This window comes from Gobio gobio (genome assembly GCF_949357685.1).
Source record: "Gobio gobio genome assembly, chromosome: 10".
Lineage (NCBI taxonomy): Eukaryota > Metazoa > Chordata > Actinopteri > Cypriniformes > Gobionidae > Gobio > Gobio gobio.
The window spans coordinates 36,129,897-36,149,254 of record NC_137116.1 but is presented as its reverse complement, the minus strand read 5'-3'; the positions used below and the strand labels follow the sequence as shown (position 1 = coordinate 36,149,254).

The window sequence follows — 19,358 nt, the reverse complement described above, 5'->3', positions numbered from 1 at the left end:
TATTTTAAACTTTACCAGTATCGTTATTCTAGCTTGTGAGTGAGTACTAAAAGACATCTTATTTGTTTATATTCATAATGATAAAGTTAGATTTTTTTATTACATGTGATTCTGACATGATGTCACTACATGCACTCCGCTCCTTCTTCTCTGCTCGTCTCAGGTAAATAATGCGTCTTCCTCCAGCTGAGCTGATCGCGGGCGGCGTAGCGCGTTCATGTGTTTTGGGGGCGTGGCTTTGGAAAGAGCCCAGAAGGGAGAAGGTGGAGTGAATGGAAATAATGAGCTGTCTTTAAAACAGTCGTGAGAGGTCTACAGGCACTCAATTTTCATACTTTCTTTTTCAGAGTACTTACATTTTAATTATGTATTGATATATAAAAAAAGTTTAAACAAATTTGGAAAAAAAGTTTTTTAACCAAATCCTACCTACCCTACCTTTAATGCAAAAGTGTTTGGATTAGCCAGAAAGCTGAGGTTCTAATTTTTCAAATAATCCATATACGTCTAGTTTTGTGCTGCACAACTTATATATTTTTTTAAATGATTATGCTGATGCAATATTGGACCCACGGGAGGGTTGGGGGGGGGGGGGGGGGGGGGGGGGGGGGGCGATTGGGTGCAGAGATGAAGTGGTTAAATACATTCTCAAATTTCATTCTCATATTCAAACGGTACATTTTAAATTAAATAAATGTAAGATGCAAAATGTATTCAAATTTCATTTATAGCCTATTTTAATATATTGCATTTTCATCTCAAACAGTGGCCCCAAAACGAAAAAAAAAAAAAATGTTAACGACCTAATAAATACAAGGATTATTTCTGCCAAAAATAATCTTAAAATAAAATGATAAATAATAGGGGGATTATGGTGTGTGTGTGTTTTTTTTACAGGGGTTGGGCTTGGCCCCTTAGTTCCAGTGAAAGGAACTCTTAATGCTTCAGCATACAATTTCATGTTCCCAACTTTGTGGGAACAGTTTGGGGATGGCCCCTTCTTGTTCCAACATGACTGCGCACCAGCGCACAAAGCATGGTCCATAAAGACATGGATGAGCGAGTTTGGTGTGGAGGAACTTGACTGGCCTGCAAAGAGTCCTGACCTCAACCAGATAGAACACCTTTGGGATGAATTAGAGCGGAGACTGCAAACCAGGCCTTCTCGTCCAACATCAGTGCCTGATCTCACAAATGCGTTTCTAGAAGAATGGTAAAAACACACTCCTAAATCTTGTGGAATGCCTTCCCTGAAGAGTTGAAGCTGTTATAGATACAAAGGGCGGGCCAACTCCATATTAAACCGATTATGTCATTAAAGTTCATGTGCATGTAAAGGCAGGCGTCCCAAAACTTTTGGCAATATATATGTATATATATATATATATATATATATATATATATATATATATATATATATATATATATATATATATATATATATATATATATATATATATATATATATATATATATATATATATATATATATATATATATATCAGGCATGTGCAGAGGGGGGGGCTTTGGGTGCTCGAGCCCCTGCCCTTTTTCAAAATGAATCAAAAGTGCCCCTCTCAGAAAAATATCAATGATAATATCGTGGTCAATAAAACTAAATAAATGTGATTATTATAACATGACAATGTATACAATAGTAACGGACGGCTCAAAAATCGGGCAATTTCTGTTTAGGCGTTGCCATACCGCGTTGCTATGGGTTGCGTGCGTTTTGATCAGGGTTTTGATTGACTGCTGATTTTCCACTGTTCGGAAACGGCTCTCGAGCCAAATATTGTCCTGACGTAAAGGAGAGTGTGTGGCCTCGCGGGAAAAAAGTAAACCAATATATTTTTTTTCATCCATAATCAGAGCTAATGTGTTGATTTAATTACACATCTATATATTTTAAAGTATTACACAATGCCCGTTTGTTAGTGTATAATACACCAACCAATCGTGATCTGGCAAAGCAAGTTCAAATTCCATTGGGCGATGTGAAGCGGTAATTTTCTGTTCTTATTCATAAATCGGTTGAAAATTACATGGACAGACGAACTAACGTTTGTGGAAAGATTTCCTGCGGTTTGTCTCATTTTATTAATTGCATCACTGACAAAATGGATTTTAACAGACAACAAACAAATCCTTGCACAAAACCATTCAGCAGCAAAAGTCGCATTAATGGTAAGTAGTGTTAAATTCACTTGTATTTATGTATATTGATACACCGTTTACTATTTCATGAAACTATCAAAGTTAACAAAACCCAAGTGCCACCGGCACCTACAGGTTACGTGAAAGGACTTTATTATATTAACGTTAACATTTTTTAATATTATGCAGCATTATGAAAGAAGTCTCTTATGTTCTTCAAGCCTGCATTTATTTGATAAAAAACAGCAATATTGTGAAATATATTAAAATAATGGTTTTCTATTTTAAAATAATTTAAAATATAATTTATTCCTGTGATCACAGCTGGATTTTCAGCATCATTTCTCCACTCTTCAGTGTCACATGATCATTCAGAAATCATTCTAATATGAGGATTTAATGTCAATGATGGAAACTGTGATACTCTTTTCAAGATTGTTGGATTAATAAAAAGTTAAAAAGAACATAATGTAATAATATTTCACAATATTAGGCTACTTTTTTTCTGTATTTTTGATTAAATAAATGCAGGCTTGATGAGCATAAGGATATATATATATATATATATATATATATATATATATATATATATATATATATATATATATATATATATATATATATATATATATATATATATGTATATATATATATATATATATATATACACACACACACACAAAAACCATTGTTTCACATAGTATTGTGAAATTTAAAATAACTGTTCTATTTCAATATATTTTAAAATGTCATTTATACATGTAAGGATGAAGCTGGATTTTCATCAGTGTCACATGATCCTTCAGAAATTCTTATATGCTGATTTGGTGCTCGATAAATATTTCTTATTATTATCATTAATGTTGAAAACAGTTCCTACTGCTTAATAATTTTGTGGAAAGAAGACAGAAATCTTTTATAACATTATTTATGTTTTTACTGCAGTAACTACTGCAGTATGTAGGCCTGTGAATGTCACTGAACTTGCTATGGCATTTTACAGATCAAATCCAACTTAGCGGATTTAACACCATACATAGAAAGATCTATGAGGTTAAATTTTGAGTTTCTATTATGTTGTTATTTTTCTGTTTTTTCCCCTATTAAGCCATTGTCCCTAATACATGAATAACAATGAAGAGACTTTGACAGAGGAACACTTAAGTCCCCTCATCTTGTAGTACATTTGAATAGTAAAATTGTACAGACTGCATTTTACCCTATATATTTCCAAGTACATCTAAATAGCAAACAAACAATGATTTGAATAGGCAAATTCTGAACACAGATAACATGAGCATTAAATACTGATTGTTGCATATACACGTGAAAACAAATGTAGTCTTGGTGTGTAAATGACATGCATGAGTCGTGTATATTTACCATCGGTGAACTGAAGACACAATAAATTCACAAATTCTCTAGTTTTAATTGTGTTTTGTGTAAGCTGAACTGTAATGAGCATGGTGCATTTCTCTCATTTTACCTCATTTGTGTTTCCAGCGTTGAACACAGCCTGCTCTGATTCACTCATGCATGTGCCACTTTGCATACGAGATTCATTCCCTGTTTCTCTATAAGAGAATGCTCACCTCATCAGATCTCCAATCAGTGCAGGACTCTGGTTTGTGTGCTTCACTCTCTGAAGAGAACACCATGACCCTCATTGCGCATGTTCTTTTTTTTGTTGCACTTGTGTTTGTCGGTGTTTCTGGAAACATATTTAACCTCATTTTTACTATACAACAACAAGTGAAGACCAGGACCATTCAGACTGTGGGTTTGATCCTAAACATCATCTCCTTTAGCAACATTATCTTGGTACTCGCAACCTTCTCATTGGTGATGGGTGTTTTTCAGGATCCCCAAATTTGGTGCATCAAACCATATCCGTTATCTATCCGGTTAGAACTATATCTAATGATGACTTGCAGCTTCAACAGCTTCTGGGCCATTGCATGGCTGAGTCTCTTCTACTGCATCAAAGTCGTGAGTTTTTCCTCCGAGTGCTTCCAGACAATGAAGACGAACATCTCTTCTGTGATCAACGCTGCAGTGCTGCTGATCTGCTTTTTCTCCTTCTTGTTTTTCATTCCTCTGTTCTCACTCGACCTTGTATATTCATTGGATGAAAATCACACTGCGAATGATATCGCAAACATGACCTGTCCACAGCCCTCTTTCACTGTACAGATCAATCTAAATGCATACGCAGCTGTTGGCATTTGTCTCCTCTGCCCGATCCCTCTGATGATCATGCTGCCGACCTCTGTCAGAATGGTTGTCCATCTGTGTGCCCACACACTGGCACTCCAGAAGAACCAGACCCAGGTGCAAGGTTCTGACTCGTACCTCCTGGTGTGCAAACTCACCATCTCCCTGGTGGCAGTTTACCTGTCAACTCTATTTCTTGTGTCTTTGTTTGCCATTATAAGGTTAATCGGGGGATTTATCACCTACCACACTCTAGCCAGTGCCTTTAGTTTTTACGGTGGCATGACTTCTTTACTTCTGACAGCTTCAAACAGACATCTAAAAGACAAGCTCTGGAGTCTGTTCTGTTGTAGGAAGGCACAGGAACAATCCAGCAAAAGCCAGACAGTTGAGACAGGGGATGTTTGATAAGATAAGGACTGTTTACCAGGTGACTTGATTTATAGACAACTAGCACTTCTTTGTAATGTTTTACTGAAGTCACTTTGTATAAAAGCATATTATTAACTATCGCAGTAAGCAATAGCCATCATTTCACCGTCTCGGTTAACTATAGACCCGATATAGTCCGGCTATAACACACTTCTTACTCGTTTTTGCCAAAATAACTTGCAAGATGTATGATATCCCATCATGTAAGTAAGTCAACAGAGATTACAAGGTGTTTGGTTTAATTTCTTGGACATGTTCATGTTCTAGATGACTGGTCTATGGTTAGACGTCTATTAAATTTTCACTGACAGCCCAAATTTAGCTTTGTTTTAGCTTAGACGTCGGGCTGTGTTTTGATGGCTATTAGACGTCTTTTAAACGCAAAATTGCTGTGATATTAGCGTCAACACCAATGCACAATAACATTCTGTTTATTGTAAGCAGGCACTGCAGTTCTGTCATCTGCCACTTTAAAAATATTTAAAGCAGTGAATTCTGATGCTGTCAATGTTTCATCAGCAGGAAAAAATAGTTTTGAAAGTGATTCAAATGATATCGTTCCTCTGTGTCATTATCGTTTTAGTTGTGGTGTGGAGTTTTGTGGTATATTATTTTTACAATTCGAATTTTGTGGTAAATTCTTTTAAATCTAGAACAATTTATAGAAAAATAGAAATTGGCATATATCTTTATCGTTACTGTTTTTATATCATCCTTGGTGTGATGGGCTTTAATTCATATGAATTTGTTAATTTTCCCATGGAACTGGGTTGTAATAACTAGAAACAGATTAGAATTTATTTAATATAATACTAATATAAATTGTTCTAGCAGAGTAATGAAATAGATATTTTGTCTTGGTGATTTAAATGTAGCTGTGACAAATATAAATAAAATTTCTATGGATTGAACGGATGAATACTGTTCGTGAACAACAAAGCATGGCCAAAGACTTTACATACAGACATGTTTCAATCATATGACTCATATTTCACACTACAACTGCTGTTAGAAGATTGGGATTGCACATGTGCATTGACTAAGCCAGCCTGAAATCAATGTTTTTTTAATGCTATTTGAGGATAAGAAACAACATTTATGGGACAGTTCATGTCAGATTTCTTGCTTATTTGAAGTGTGAGTTTGGCAAGCAGTTTTTGAGATTTGATGATTTCCTCATTCAAGTAGATAGGAGTTGGTCTTGCATGCCCAAAATAGCAGCCCAGGGGTGTTGCAAATATGGCCAAAGTGTGAAATGACTTTCCTTGAGAGGGATTTTAGCATGGCACCACCAGTGCCAAAGGTCATGGGTTTGACTCCAAGGGAACACACACTGATAAATGTATGAACGATTGCATAAATGAAGGCATCATTTCAATAGTGTTTTTATTTTGAATACAGTTATTTCACTATTGATATAGTTCCTAATCTGATCCACCATATTACTGCACAGTAACCTGATGAAAAAATTAAGTTTAAACATAAAACTAGACTATTAGACCATGCAAAACAGACTCAGTTAAACATTTTCTGTATCCTTAGCTTGAGAAACTCAGGTAAACCCTGGTTTTCAAAGGTTTGTGGCAGTGTATCAACATTCATTATAACCTTATGGACTTCATCAAAGACTTCCACACCAATCTCCTTCTTCACTCTGTCTCTCCAGGCACTCAGAGCAGGTCTGCCTTGAAACACATCCAGACCTGTACCGACCGGCTTCAAAACACACAAACAGAATTGGTCAATATGTCACGTTAAAGTCAAGCATTAGGAAATCAAATGTACAGAATGTACCTGCATCATCTCCACAATGGCTACAAGATCAGCCAGAGATATTTTCTCTCCAATTATAAAGGGTCTGCTTTGCAGAAACTTCTCCTCAAATATCTTCAGAGACACATTGAGGTCCTCGACGGCAGCATCCATCTTCTCCTTGGGCACCGGGGAGCCAGTGACCACAGGTAAGACCCCCTAGAATTGTTGGAAAATGTTACAGCCCAACATCTGATTAGGAAAAGCATTTGGTCAGATATGACATATAGAGATAACATACTACATAACTAGATAATGTATTAAAGATAGTAAGTAAACAAAAAGAGAGGATACAATTTAGTCAACACAGACACAACAAGTGATCTAATGATTAAACAGCTAATCTCACCCTGAACCAGAAGACCTTTGACCCATGAGTTCTTATGTTTGTGTGCTGCCAGGAGAGAAACTCATCGACTTGTGCACGCTTCTGCAGATCAGCTGGATACCAGTGTTCAGAAGTATGATGTTTCGCTGCCAAGTACTGCAGTATAGCTATACTGGAAGTATATAGGCTTACTTAGTAGGCTATTAGGGAATTTAGGCATGTATCAAATGTAAAAAAAAATCAGTGTAACAACATACCTCTCTGTGAGAATAAAATCTCCGTCTTTGAGCACAGGAACTTTCCTTATGATGCTGACCTTGCCAAATTCATCTCCATATTGTTCACCTTTGTGCACAGAGAGAAAAAAACAAGATATTGTATTAATGCCTAATGCAGAACATAACCAAATGCTTTTTGCATGCAGGCTGGAATAACCTGATGAGTCAACAAACATTCACTGTACATCACTGTATCAACCTAGGCTAAATACATGATGTTAAAAAAAACAAAAACATATAATGGTTAGATCAGGTAAAAAAAAAAAAAAAAAGAAGCTTGCATCAAGATTGCAGTGCACAACTCCACAAAACAGCTAAAATAAAACAAAAATGAATCACCTGCAGATAAATCCACGGATTTGAAGTCAAAGGGAATTTTATTTATTTTGGCAAATAAAAAGACTGAGCGGCATGGCTGGGAATGCAGATCGAGATACAGCTCCAGTGGCATTTTGGCTGGGAAGTGACCAAGAAGAGCGATTTGCTCGCGTCTCATCCTCATATGTTCTGTGTGTATGCTCCGCCCTCCAGGGGTCAGTAGTACAATGTTCTTGCGACACCTAAAATTAGGTTACCATGTTGTGGCTGTCCGCTTCGTTTATTTAATTACGTGCTATTGATCAAAGACAAATGGCAGGAGCTAAGGAAAAAACGCGTATGTCATGAGGAATTTGTATGAGGTATGGTGAAGGCATGAGAGCGAGAGAGATAGGCCTGTAGGCTAACACAGAAACTGCACTGTAAAAAAATATGATCAATGAGTCATGACAGAATATGTTTTACATTACTTTAAAAAATAATTTAAGCAATTTTCTACTTTTTTATAAGTTTGCAAGATTCAAAGTTAGGCTAAATGACTTAGCCTTACAACTTACAGTCAAAGTTAATTGTTGGCTAGCTAGCCTAATTTAAGGCAGAATTTGTTTTACATTGTGAAGGGAATTCTCAATTAGCCTATTGCTATTTTGTGCACTTTTCCCAATGGTTAACTCGATTGTCTGTGTGTTTTGGGATGTGTGTGTGTGTTTGTCAAGAAAGATTGCTGTAATAGGCTAAAGTCCTATCACATTCACCCCGTCCCCATCCGTAACAACAATTCCTCACTCTTGTGCAGTTTTTCACCGTCATTCTTAATCACCGAAAAATATTACAGTAATCAAAAATGTAATTTGCTTCCATATTTTAATAGTATGGTTATAGAATGCTGAAAATTCGCTTTAGACAATTTCATAAGCAAAACCTGTTTCGATTTCTTTCCCGTTTCGTGCATGCATCCCTAAAGAGGGTCAGGGTATATTCTGGCAAACCGTTTGCCAATCGCGTCTAGCAATGGGCAAAGCAAACTGTTGTACACGCCATATACGAACACGTGATGGATAACTCGCCAAGCAAATCATTCGTTTACCTTTTCCCAGCGCGATATTGATGAAGGAATTAAGTATAAGAGAATGAAGCAGCAGGAGGCGTGTCAACAGTTAACAATTTCAAAGTTAAAGTTCCTGCAAATTAGGTTTTAAATAAATGTGTAAGCACTATTAAAATAATAGAATTTAGTTTTAATCCAAATTCAACACTCACTGGCAGATAAACTGCCCTCTACTTTAAAAATGACTTGATTATTCCATAATCTTAAGCATCCAAATCGTCCTTATGTTATGTCTCAATTTAAATAAATAAAATATAAACAAAATAAGTAGCCTACCTGACTGTGCTGGTGGTAAATATTACATAGGCTACAGTGTACATTTTATTTCTTGTAATTTAATTGAAACGTTTTCATATACATACTTATATACAAAACACTTTTTTCTTTATTTAGTTATGGTATCATAACACATAGGAAAACTCCTAATTATTAGTAAATATTTTTTTAAAAGCAATGCAAAAATGTATACATTTAACTATTAATAAATACAAAAAAAAAATCCTGTTGACTTTTTAATTTTTATTTTAGTGCATAACTATTTGAAATAACGTAAACATTATTTCAGTTCTATCTATCTATCATCTATCTATCTATCTATCTATCTATCTATCTATCTATCTATCTATCTATCTATCTATCTATCTATCTATCTATCTATCTATCTATCTATCTACCGGTATCTATCTATCTATCTACCGGTATCTATCTATCTATCTATCTATCGGTATCTATCTATCTATCTATCTACCGGTATCTATCTATCTATCTATCTATCTATCTATCTATCTATCTATCTATCTATCTATCTATCTATCTATCTATCTATCTATCTATCTATCTATCTATCTATCCCTCCATCCATCATTCCATCACTTCATCCATCACTCTATCACTCCCTCCCTCCCTCCCTCCATCAATCACTCCATCCATCCATCACTCACATCACACATTTTTTCTTTTGACCATAGATGAAACAAAATCTCATATAATTTAAAGGTGCAGTGTGTAGTATTTATGAGGATCTATTGACAGAAATGCAGTTTAATATACATAAACCAAGTTTTCAATATATAAAGGCAATTGTTTCTATTACAGTTTTTTTGTATTCGCTTTGGTACTATTTTCACAAGTAAGGTGTACATTTTCAAAACTCTTAGTACAAAAATCCAAACTGATCACAATTGTAACACAGCTCGTCATTCTTTCACAACCTGATCTCATGCTTTCATTCAGTTGCACATATTTTCAGTCCACATAATCATTGTTTCAATCACAAGATTATTATAATATGTAATGAGAACATTTGGTTTAATCACCGAAACACAACAGTGTGATCTTCTTTCAGTTTAGTACTTTTAACAATCAGTTCATCCAACAGCAAACAATGCAAGATACATGTTTCAAATCACCCTTTTTGCTGAATTATCTACAGTAACACAGGCTATATATGCCTAATTAGAAAATACACTTACATTACCTAACTTATGTAATTGAATCCATAATGTTTGTGATAGTATTCCGTGTGTTATCAAAAGGTGTGATAAAGTTATGACACAGCCATGAGGTTCTGTGCTATAACAGAGTTTGCTGCCAATAAATGTTCTCACTTCTCATTGTACCATATGACTGAATCTACTGTAGTTGAGCTTTATAAGGGTGAGTTACAATAATGTGACAGTCTATACCATGGTAATCTGTTTACAGTATCACATGGCATACTGTAATGTAAAATGCTATATTTGTCTCCCTTCTTCTGATTTCTGATCAGTCTGATGTTTCTCTCCCTTATACAAATTGAAAATCTCTCACACACACAGAGAGAGAGAGAGAGGCAGGCAGTTACTGTAAATGAAACACTTATTTTGTGTAGTGAAAAGGATACTTTGTGGTTTTGTGTATTGTACTAACGCAATTGAAAATATGCTGAAATGTTTGAAAAAAAGTTCACTTTTGTTGACCTGTTGTGATATTAGTACTGAGTTTTGAAAATGTACACCTTGCTTGTGAAAATAGTACCAAAGCAAAAAAAACAAAAAAAACAAATATATATATAGGCTATATATATATCTACATCACCCTTACAGTGAAGTCGCCATTTTGTGCCGCAATGTTTCTACAGTAGCCCTAAACGGACAAACTTCTCTACAGAGTGCTAGCTACTCTCTGCTGTCTCAGACGACCACATCTTTGTCTTGTGTTGGCCACCGTAAAGAGGGGTGAGCGGAGGGCAGTTGCAATTCACAACCTCACCACTAGATGCTGCTAAAAACACACTGCACCTTTAATGAACGGCTGTGCTCTTTTTAATTTTGTAATTTCATCTGAATATCAGCATTTGTGAGATTTAGTCATTCGAAACAGTTTTGTTCATTTATCAAATTTGTGTCTCTGGAAAATAGCAATTTAAGACATTGTAATATGCTGAATAGGTTTTTGGTAATGAGGGATTTGTGGACACATTAATGTTTTTGGATTTGATTTGTGGAAAATGCCAAGAACTGGCAGAAGACAAAGTGGCATGTTAATACTTGTTTTTATTTTAAAATGTATAATACTTACAGAGTGCATTATAGTGACCACCCCCTTTTTCAGAAATGCTGGTTTCTGGAAGTATTTTTTCCACTCATTTAAAAAAAAAGCCATAAACCAAGCTAACAGCTACGATGTGAATCACAATACAAACTATAAAAAACATCTTTGAAAGACAAAATACATTTATATATTGCAAAATATGCACATACATACAAACATTTACAGTAGTTATTTTGTGAGCGTAGGCAGATCAACTCAATTACGTCATTTGCAGTGCTTTATGGGAGAGGGCAGAGCTAAAGAGCTATTTTGTTACCTTTTTATACTCTCTGATTGATGGAATTTTCTGCTAATTTTACTATTGTAATGTGAGCGGATGGCTTCCGGAACTCACTCTGTTGTAGTTCATGGGGTTATTTAAATAATTCAATAAGAAAGTTGTACATTACAGATATCTAGCTACATATTCATTAAAACCTCTAGGCTACTTGAGTAAAATCATTCAATTTAAATCGCTGTTGCTGTTATTACATATCTCCAATTAAAGTACACTCTAAAAAAAAAAAGGTTCTATATGGCACCAAAAATAGTTCTTGGCTCGTAATCATAGGGGAACCTTTTTTAGTGCTATATAGCACCATTTTTGGTGCTTCAGTGGTTCTTCACCGGTTCTTTGACTAAGGTGCTATATAGCACCTCTGAAGAACCACTGAAGCACCAAAATTGTTGCTATATAGCACTAAAAAAGGTTCCCTTATGATTACGAGACTTTTTTTTTTTTTAGAGTGTATGGGTATTTAAAAATGGGCATAAATGGAGTAAACAGAATAGCTCTTCATTGTTATTTATTATTTTAATGAATACTTTCACTTAATACATTGGCTGATGATGCAGCATCACCATCTACATGCTAAACTTAAAACTTACAATTTAAATGTAAATGGGAGGAGGGGATGAGCTCAAGGAATTTGTTGTGGTTTTCAGGAGCTCAGTGTATATGCATACATGAATGACACAATAGAACAGAAAGATTTATTTATATATATATATATATATATATATATTATATATATATATATATATATATATATATATATATATATATATATATATATATATATATATATATATATATATATATATATATATACACACACACACACACCTGTATCAGAACGTATGGTCGCCTAAGTTATGTAGCCTACATATTTGCACATAATGTACAGTTTACTACAGCTGCACACTCTCGTGGCATAAAGGATATACAAGTGCAGAGTTACGAACTTTAACTTTGAAATTGTTAACTGTTGACACGCCTCCTGCTGCTTCATTCTCTTATACTTAATTCCTTCATCAATATCGCGCTGGGAAAAGGTAAACGAATGATTTGCTTGGCGAGTTATCCATCACGTGTTCGTATATGGCGTGTACAACAGTTTGCTTTGCCCATTGCTAGACGCGATTGGCAAACGGTTTGCCAAAATATACCCTGACCAAAGAGCCTTATGTAATTCAATCATCCTTTTACCCCAATGATTTCAGCAATGCAGATCAAAATCCACAGCTCTTTCATATTCAAGTCTCCTTTTTCTTTTAGAGGAATCTTGCAGCATCAAAATCTGGTTCACATAAAATGAGAATTTGATGTTATCTGATATAGAGAACATAAAGCCTATTTCTGTTCTCTGTATAAAGCCTATTGGACACATTTACTTTTAGACATATCAGCTTAAAGCAGTTTGGTAATAAGTTAAGGTTTTTCTGTTTTCTGTTTTATTGTAATGATTTACGCGCAGCTTTAATGCCAGGTCAAAAAGAAATGAAAACGTAGGCTATTAAAAGTTTCATAAGTTTTAATTGAAAATTGTTGCCACATGGTGGCGCAAAAACGCTTCTAAAATAATTGACCCAAAAGACTGAATTAATGGATGGTTCCAAACCTTTATGACTTTCACCGGGTGCCCTGAAATTAGTATAAGGTTGCTAGTAAAGTGCAGATATAACGTGTAAGTAAACGGCTCCACAATAACAAGAATAGCAATGTATATAGTGAAACATTTAAGATTATTTACAATATTTAAGATTTTTTCCCCCTCTATTGATCTAGGTTATTAGTCTGCATGTGCATTGCATTGCATTGCTTTTTTTTACAGTCTATGGTAGGCCTATATATTTTGACGGCATATTTTTGCGCTGTGATATTGTTATCAACTATGTCAATCAGTGCATTTTCGAGGGTGAATACCGCATTTTATTTAGATTTCACTTCCGATTTTTTGCAAAGTGATGTTGTTACTATCAGACATACATTTAAAAAACGTAAACTGCTCAGAAATGATAACCATAACAGGCAGCTTCCTAAAACCATTATGGAGATTCATCTGAAATGACTTTGTGTTGCACGTCCTCTCCTCAAACATTCAAGTGTGCTTTGGAGTTGACCTTCTCAGTGAGGTCATGTTTTAGTGTGCAGTTTGGAATTTAAAAGGGTGGGTTCTTGTTGGTTCTGTGTTGTATTTCAGATGAAAAGAAGTTAAGAACAATAATGAGATATACCACCACCATTTGATAATGATACACTCACCGACACACCTTTACATCATATTACACTTAGGGAAATCACAAACCCAAATCCTTAGATAGCCTATTATTACTGTATTTAACTCATCTTTGTATCATAATCTGTTTGAGTGTTAGATCATCCACCACAGCCCCATCAAACTCATACGAGAAGTAAACAAAGAATGGTTGTGGTTTGGAATAACCAATATAATGGTTCTAGTGAGGCCAGTGGGTTTTTCCTGCTGAGGCTCCCCAGCAAGACTTCACTCAAAATCTGGTTTGAATTTAAAGAGGCATGTGGTCCAAGATTATAGCATATACACAGATAAGAACCAAAAGGTCTGTGTAAAAGTCTTGCTGAGATTGTTTCTCCATGTTCTACTATTAATGGAAGACTGTATTAATATATTCACTTCTATTTATAGCGAGGCAAGCCAATGTTGTGCTAGATTTGGTAACAATAAATTGTGTATTTTCTAACAAAACACACTTAAAACGAAATCTTATGTCTCTACCTTGAAGGATTGCTATTTTTGTTTGTTATAATTCTTAATAGGAGACATCAAGAAAATAAATAGCATATACAATGCTTTAAAATGTTTTGCTATAATTTTGTGTAGACTATATTGCTAAAAGTATTGGGACACCCCTTCAAATCATTGAATTCTGGTTTTCCAATCACTTCCATGGCCACGTGTATAAAATCAAACACCTAGGCATGCAGACTGCTTCTACAAACATTTGTGAAAGAATGGGTCGCTCTCAGGAACTCAGTGAATTCAAGCGTGGTACCGTGATAGGTTGCCACCTGTGCAATAAGTCCATTTGTGAAATGTCCTCACTACTTTAGGGGTGCTCCGATTGATCGGCAACCGATCTCTATCGGCCGATAATCGCTTTGGGATGATGGATCGGCGGTCTCTAAAAAGGCAGATCTCATGAACTGATCCCATGCTGACGACACATAAAACACTGTGCCTGCCGTGAGAGCTAGGGCATGAAATGCAGCGACACCTTCTCATTCTCTTTCCGGCGTGGGTAAAATATTTATAATGCTGAAGGTGAGGTACAATTCATATTTCTATATTAAATAACTTGCGCAGTTATTTGAAAACTTTCTGTGAGACGTAAGTTCACAAACAGCGTGAGTGAATCACTGCGTGCGCGCGCTCTCTCTTTCCCTCTCAAAATGCTCAAATGGCTTCACATCAGCGCATCGCATCGAGCTGCACAGTTGACACAGGATTTGCCACTTGCACAATCGAGGCAGTGTCGCATCGTCACTCAAGTTTATCATTTGCATTTATTTTACAAGCTACACTGTGTGATATTTTCCCCCATCTAGCGGTTAAAAGGTATATGACCATCCAGTGAATATTAGTTTCTCTTCCTCTCAATTCCGATTTCGTTTTAACTCCTACGGTGGCCGATTTAGTCCAAGATTCATATGGCTTCCAGTTTGACCTCGTCCAAATTCGACACGGTGCCATAGAGTGTTAAAACGCGAAAGGCAAAGCTTGAATTCACGAGTATGTCCCTCTTTGGCTGATGTACTTTCAAGATGGAGGGGCAACATGGCGACCCGCATTCGAACCCATTACCCGTATGTATTTTCAATGGCATATTATAAACTTACGAGAATACTTTATTACTTGAAAGAAGTAAATATACATTAATGAGCACATATATTTTTGAAAGAACTAAGTGTTTTTAGCTAAGAATAAACTAAAAAAAGTTACACAGTGTAGCTTTAACAACACACACACACAGGCCATCTCACAAAAAGCTTGCGAGTACAAATTGCGCTGAAATGGTCAGATACACACAAATGTATGTACTAAATTACCGTCTTGACGAGTATGCACATAAACCCCGTCGTGACTCGCGAGTGAACGTTTGTGCAACTGCATGTAACCGTATCCGTGTTTGCTCTTAAAGTGGCAGCTGTCGAATAAACTGCTGCTGTCTCTGAGTTTCTCTTTGTCTTGTGTTGTTTTATGAACCTTTATGACACTCACTGCTCTTGAATGACTAACTTTTGCAACCTTAAGTGTTAGGATTAATCTAATTTAATTTATTCAGGGAAGACCAATATTAATTACATATTACATGTCTTTAGTATTTCTTACCTCAATACTGATGTTAGACCTACCTGAAAATTTGTCTTTAAAAACAAAAATGCACTGCATGATCAAATATTTAGGTGAGATAATTATATACATTTATATGACAAGAGTCACCTAAGTGGGGGATTCCCCCATTGTCAGAAATAAAATTCAGGCCCTGAATGAATGTCTGTAAAATTCCCTATCAATAATTCTACATGATAAAAAGAAGGCTTCAAATAGATCGGTATCGGTGATCGTATCTGCAGATACTGCTTCCTGTGATCGGTGATCGGCTCCAAAAATCCTGATCGGAGCACCCTTAATAACAGGAAAAAAAAAGCCATAGTTTTGTCCTTTGTGGCAGTAGCCAGTTTTGGTATAACAAGTTTTACATATAGCTGCCAATTATTATATGTAATCAGTTTTTTAAGAGGCTACATCCCATTAAGCTGATCTGATGTGTGTTGGTCTGCCCTCTTTGTTTGGAATAATTTTATGTTACTCTGCCTTATTTGGGAAAGATGGCCTACAGTAGCCTTAAGTTATCTCATTTTCTAAAATAAACACTTGGTGGTTCTTCAAGATCTTGACTCCAGCCTATTTCTACAGTTTTTTTTCTCAATACAGTTAATTTAGAGTTAGTTTCATTTCTACAAATGGTGCAAACTCTGCAAGATTATAGATAAAAGATTCCCATTCCCCTGCCATTCTGTGGGGGAGCGGGGTCACACAGAGCGGGGTCAGCATATGCAGAGTTCTCTGGAGTGACGAATCATGCTTCTCTGTCTGGCAATCCGATGGACGAATCTGGGTTTGGCGGTTGCCAGGAGAATGGTACTTGCCTGACTGCATTGTACCAAGTGTAATGTTTGGTGGAGGGGGATTATGGTGTGCGGTTGTTATTCAGGGGTTGGGCTTGGCCCCTTAGTTCCAGTCAATGGAACTCTTAATGCTTCAGCATACCAAGACATTTTGGACAATTTCATGCTCCCAACTTTGTGGAAATAGTTTGGGGATGGCCCCTTCATGTTCCAACATGACTGCGCACCAGTGCACAATGCAAGGTCTGTAAAGACATGGATGAGCGAGTTTGGTGTGGAGGAACTTGACTGGCCTGCACAGAGTCCTGACCTCAACCTGATAGAACACCTTTGGGATGATTTAGAGTGGAGACTGCGAGCCAGGCCTTCTCGTCCAACATCAGTGCCTGATCTCACAAATGCGCTTCTAGAAGAATGGTCAGAGATTCCCATAAACACACTCCTAAACCTTGTGGAAAGCCTTCCCACAGAGGAAGTTGATGCTGTTACAGCTGCAAAGGGTGGGCCAACTCCATATTAAATCCTTTTTTAAGAATGGGATGTCAATAAGGTTCATGTAAAGGCAGATGTCCCAAAACGTTTGGCAATATAGTGTAATTTGAATTAATAATTATAATTGGATTATAGGGCATATTAATCTTAATGGCCTCAGATTTTTTCTAAGAAAATGTATGAATAAAAATAAATCCTTCCATGTGACATAAGTCGGTAAGACTTCACAGTTAGGTCCTATTAGTTAACATTAGTTAATGAATCAGCTAATTAATTGTTTAACCTAGAATTAAATGTGCAATACATTTGTTACAGTATTTGTTAATCTTTGTTAATGTTTCTTGCTATTTGTATTTAGATAAAACAACTGATGTTTACTGATGTTAATCCAATTGGTAAAAACTTCCACCCCATTATCCCATTGGTTTTACATGAACTTGTGGTCAGATTTTGATTAGGTGAGGTAATGTGACTTTCTGGGCTTTCCGTTTTCCTCTCCTGGGCTCATTAGGGAAATTCTCTCATCCCCATCTATGCAGGTAAACTTTCATGTCATTAACTAATACAACCAAGATGTTTGCATGTAAAATAATATCATGTATATCTATGTGCGTGCAGGACATGTATCATTCATGTGGGCATATGAGTTAGTGAATATGTTTTTCAGCTTTCTTCAACAAAGATGATAAGGTTGTGCTTACATAAACATTGTAGGTTGACGCAGTGACAAAGCTATGAACCATCCAAGAGGCTTACCAGGGGAGGGAAAAACAACATCTAAGGCTCATGGTGGGGCTTTAAAAGTAAGTGAAGCCTCATTAGTTTTTTTGTGCTCCCCTGCACCTGCATCTTTGGTACAACAACCACATGCAGAGTTAAAAAGGCAATTCAAACACTAACTTGGACATACATAAGCACATTCATATTATGGAAGAAATTAATATACAATGACTGATTTGAATGATTGACTGAAAATGTTCTTAATATTCAACCTCTTGATCATAGAAACTAACACAATAATTGTGGTATTTTAGTCATTACAGACATAAACAAAAACCATATGTAGAATGTACAATGATCTTTGGTCCTTTCAACACTTCTGTAAACAGAATTTAAAAAGCCACAGTTAACTGAAAGAAGAGATTCATTGTTTTTATGGTTAGTAGTCATGCATGGTCTGATTTTGCATGAACTTCAATTGGGTGTTTACTGGCCAATGCCATTTGAGTGCACACGTGTTACAAACTTGGTGTCAAAATTCGCGAAGGAGAAGGAGAACTTGGAACAGGAACTTTAATGACAGAACTCACAGGGAACACTCACAGGTAACGTCGACGGACAAACACTGAAGGAACACAGATAACTAAATACACAGAGGTAAATGAGGTAATTAACTAGACACAGGTGAACATAAGGAACTCATAATGACAAAGATCAGGGAGTGGCGTGAAAAACTGAACAAAGGAACAAACTCAAAGACTAGCAAAACAGACTAGACATGTAACAACAAGTGAGGGGCGAAGACATCCACTATATAGCTTGGCGCTCATTGCCGTAATCTTTCTCCTTCAAGAAGCAAGCATTGGATTACTTCTCACTGTTGACGACACTCTAAGAGAATGACGCTTTCACTTGCCATTCCCCTTCTGTGATCCAGTAGAGAAACAATGTCCATCAAGGAGTGTTGTGTGTGTGGTGGACCTATTGAGCTCCCCGATGTGCATGATGTGTGTATCTTCTACTTGGGGCCGTGCTCATGCAGAGTCAGCGCTGGATAGGCCGGACTCAGTGAGGAAATGATGGTCAGAACCCTCCTTGCAAGGTGTTATACCCTCCTGAACTGTCCACCGGCTGTCCCCTCACCTCCACCTTTAATCGCCATCAAGCCATGAAAGGAAAGGCCAAGACAGCCATGTGCAGTAGGCCCCTCAGATGTCTGCATTCCGGCGCAGCTCCAGTGTGCTCATCGTTCAAGGTCTCCGGTATCTTACACTGAGAGTAGCTTTCGCCCTTCTGATGAAGCCAGCGACCTGGGGCTATGCTGGTAAGGGAAACTTTGACGTCATGTCAACTGCGGCCTTAGACTCGGTCAACAGGTCCTGTAAGGAGTCCAAGTCCGAGACTGAAAAGCCTCCAGTGGCTATCGATGAGAAGCTGTTGAAAATTAGGCTGTTAAGGACCTGGGCCTTAACTGGT

At 36.5% G+C, this 19,358-nt stretch overlaps 2 protein-coding genes across 2 annotated transcripts; one reads left to right on the top strand and one right to left on the bottom strand.

The window, feature by feature from the left end:
• Positions 1–3,741: 3,741 nt before the first annotated feature.
• On the top strand, positions 3,742–4,779 carry LOC307132161 (uncharacterized protein; the record flags this gene model as incomplete). Its single annotated transcript, XM_079826328.1, has 1 exon — positions 3,742–4,779. One exon carries the CDS (start codon positions 3,742–3,744, stop codon positions 4,777–4,779), a length of 1,038 nt encoding a protein of 345 aa, XP_079682454.1.
• Positions 4,780–5,854: 1,075 nt separating this feature from the next.
• On the bottom strand, positions 5,855–8,686 carry gstt1a (glutathione S-transferase theta 1a). The gene is made up of 5 exons (XM_079826646.1): positions 7,561–8,686; positions 7,201–7,288; positions 6,965–7,115; positions 6,598–6,774; positions 5,855–6,519 (listed from the first exon to the last, which is right to left on the bottom strand). The coding sequence occupies exons 1-5, from the start codon at positions 7,721–7,723 to the stop codon at positions 6,319–6,321; spliced, it is 780 nt and encodes a 259-aa protein (XP_079682772.1). The 5' UTR covers positions 7,724–8,686; the 3' UTR covers positions 5,855–6,318.
• Positions 8,687–19,358: the final 10,672 nt, after the last annotated feature.

What these genes read in the sequence shown, in the direction of transcription:
- gstt1a (XM_079826646.1), bottom strand. Translation starts at nt 7,723, where the DNA reads ATGAGGATGAGACGCGAGCAAATCGCTCTTCTTGGTCACTTCCCAGCC. An exon ending in GATTTTATTCTCACAGAGAG is followed by an intron (nt 7,116 to 7,200) that starts GTATGTTGTTAC and finishes ATATACTTCCAG; the next exon opens with TATAGCTATACTGCAGTACT. An exon ending in CCATTGTGGAGATGATGCAG is followed by an intron (nt 6,520 to 6,597) that starts GTACATTCTGTA and finishes TGTGTTTTGAAG; the next exon opens with CCGGTCGGTACAGGTCTGGA.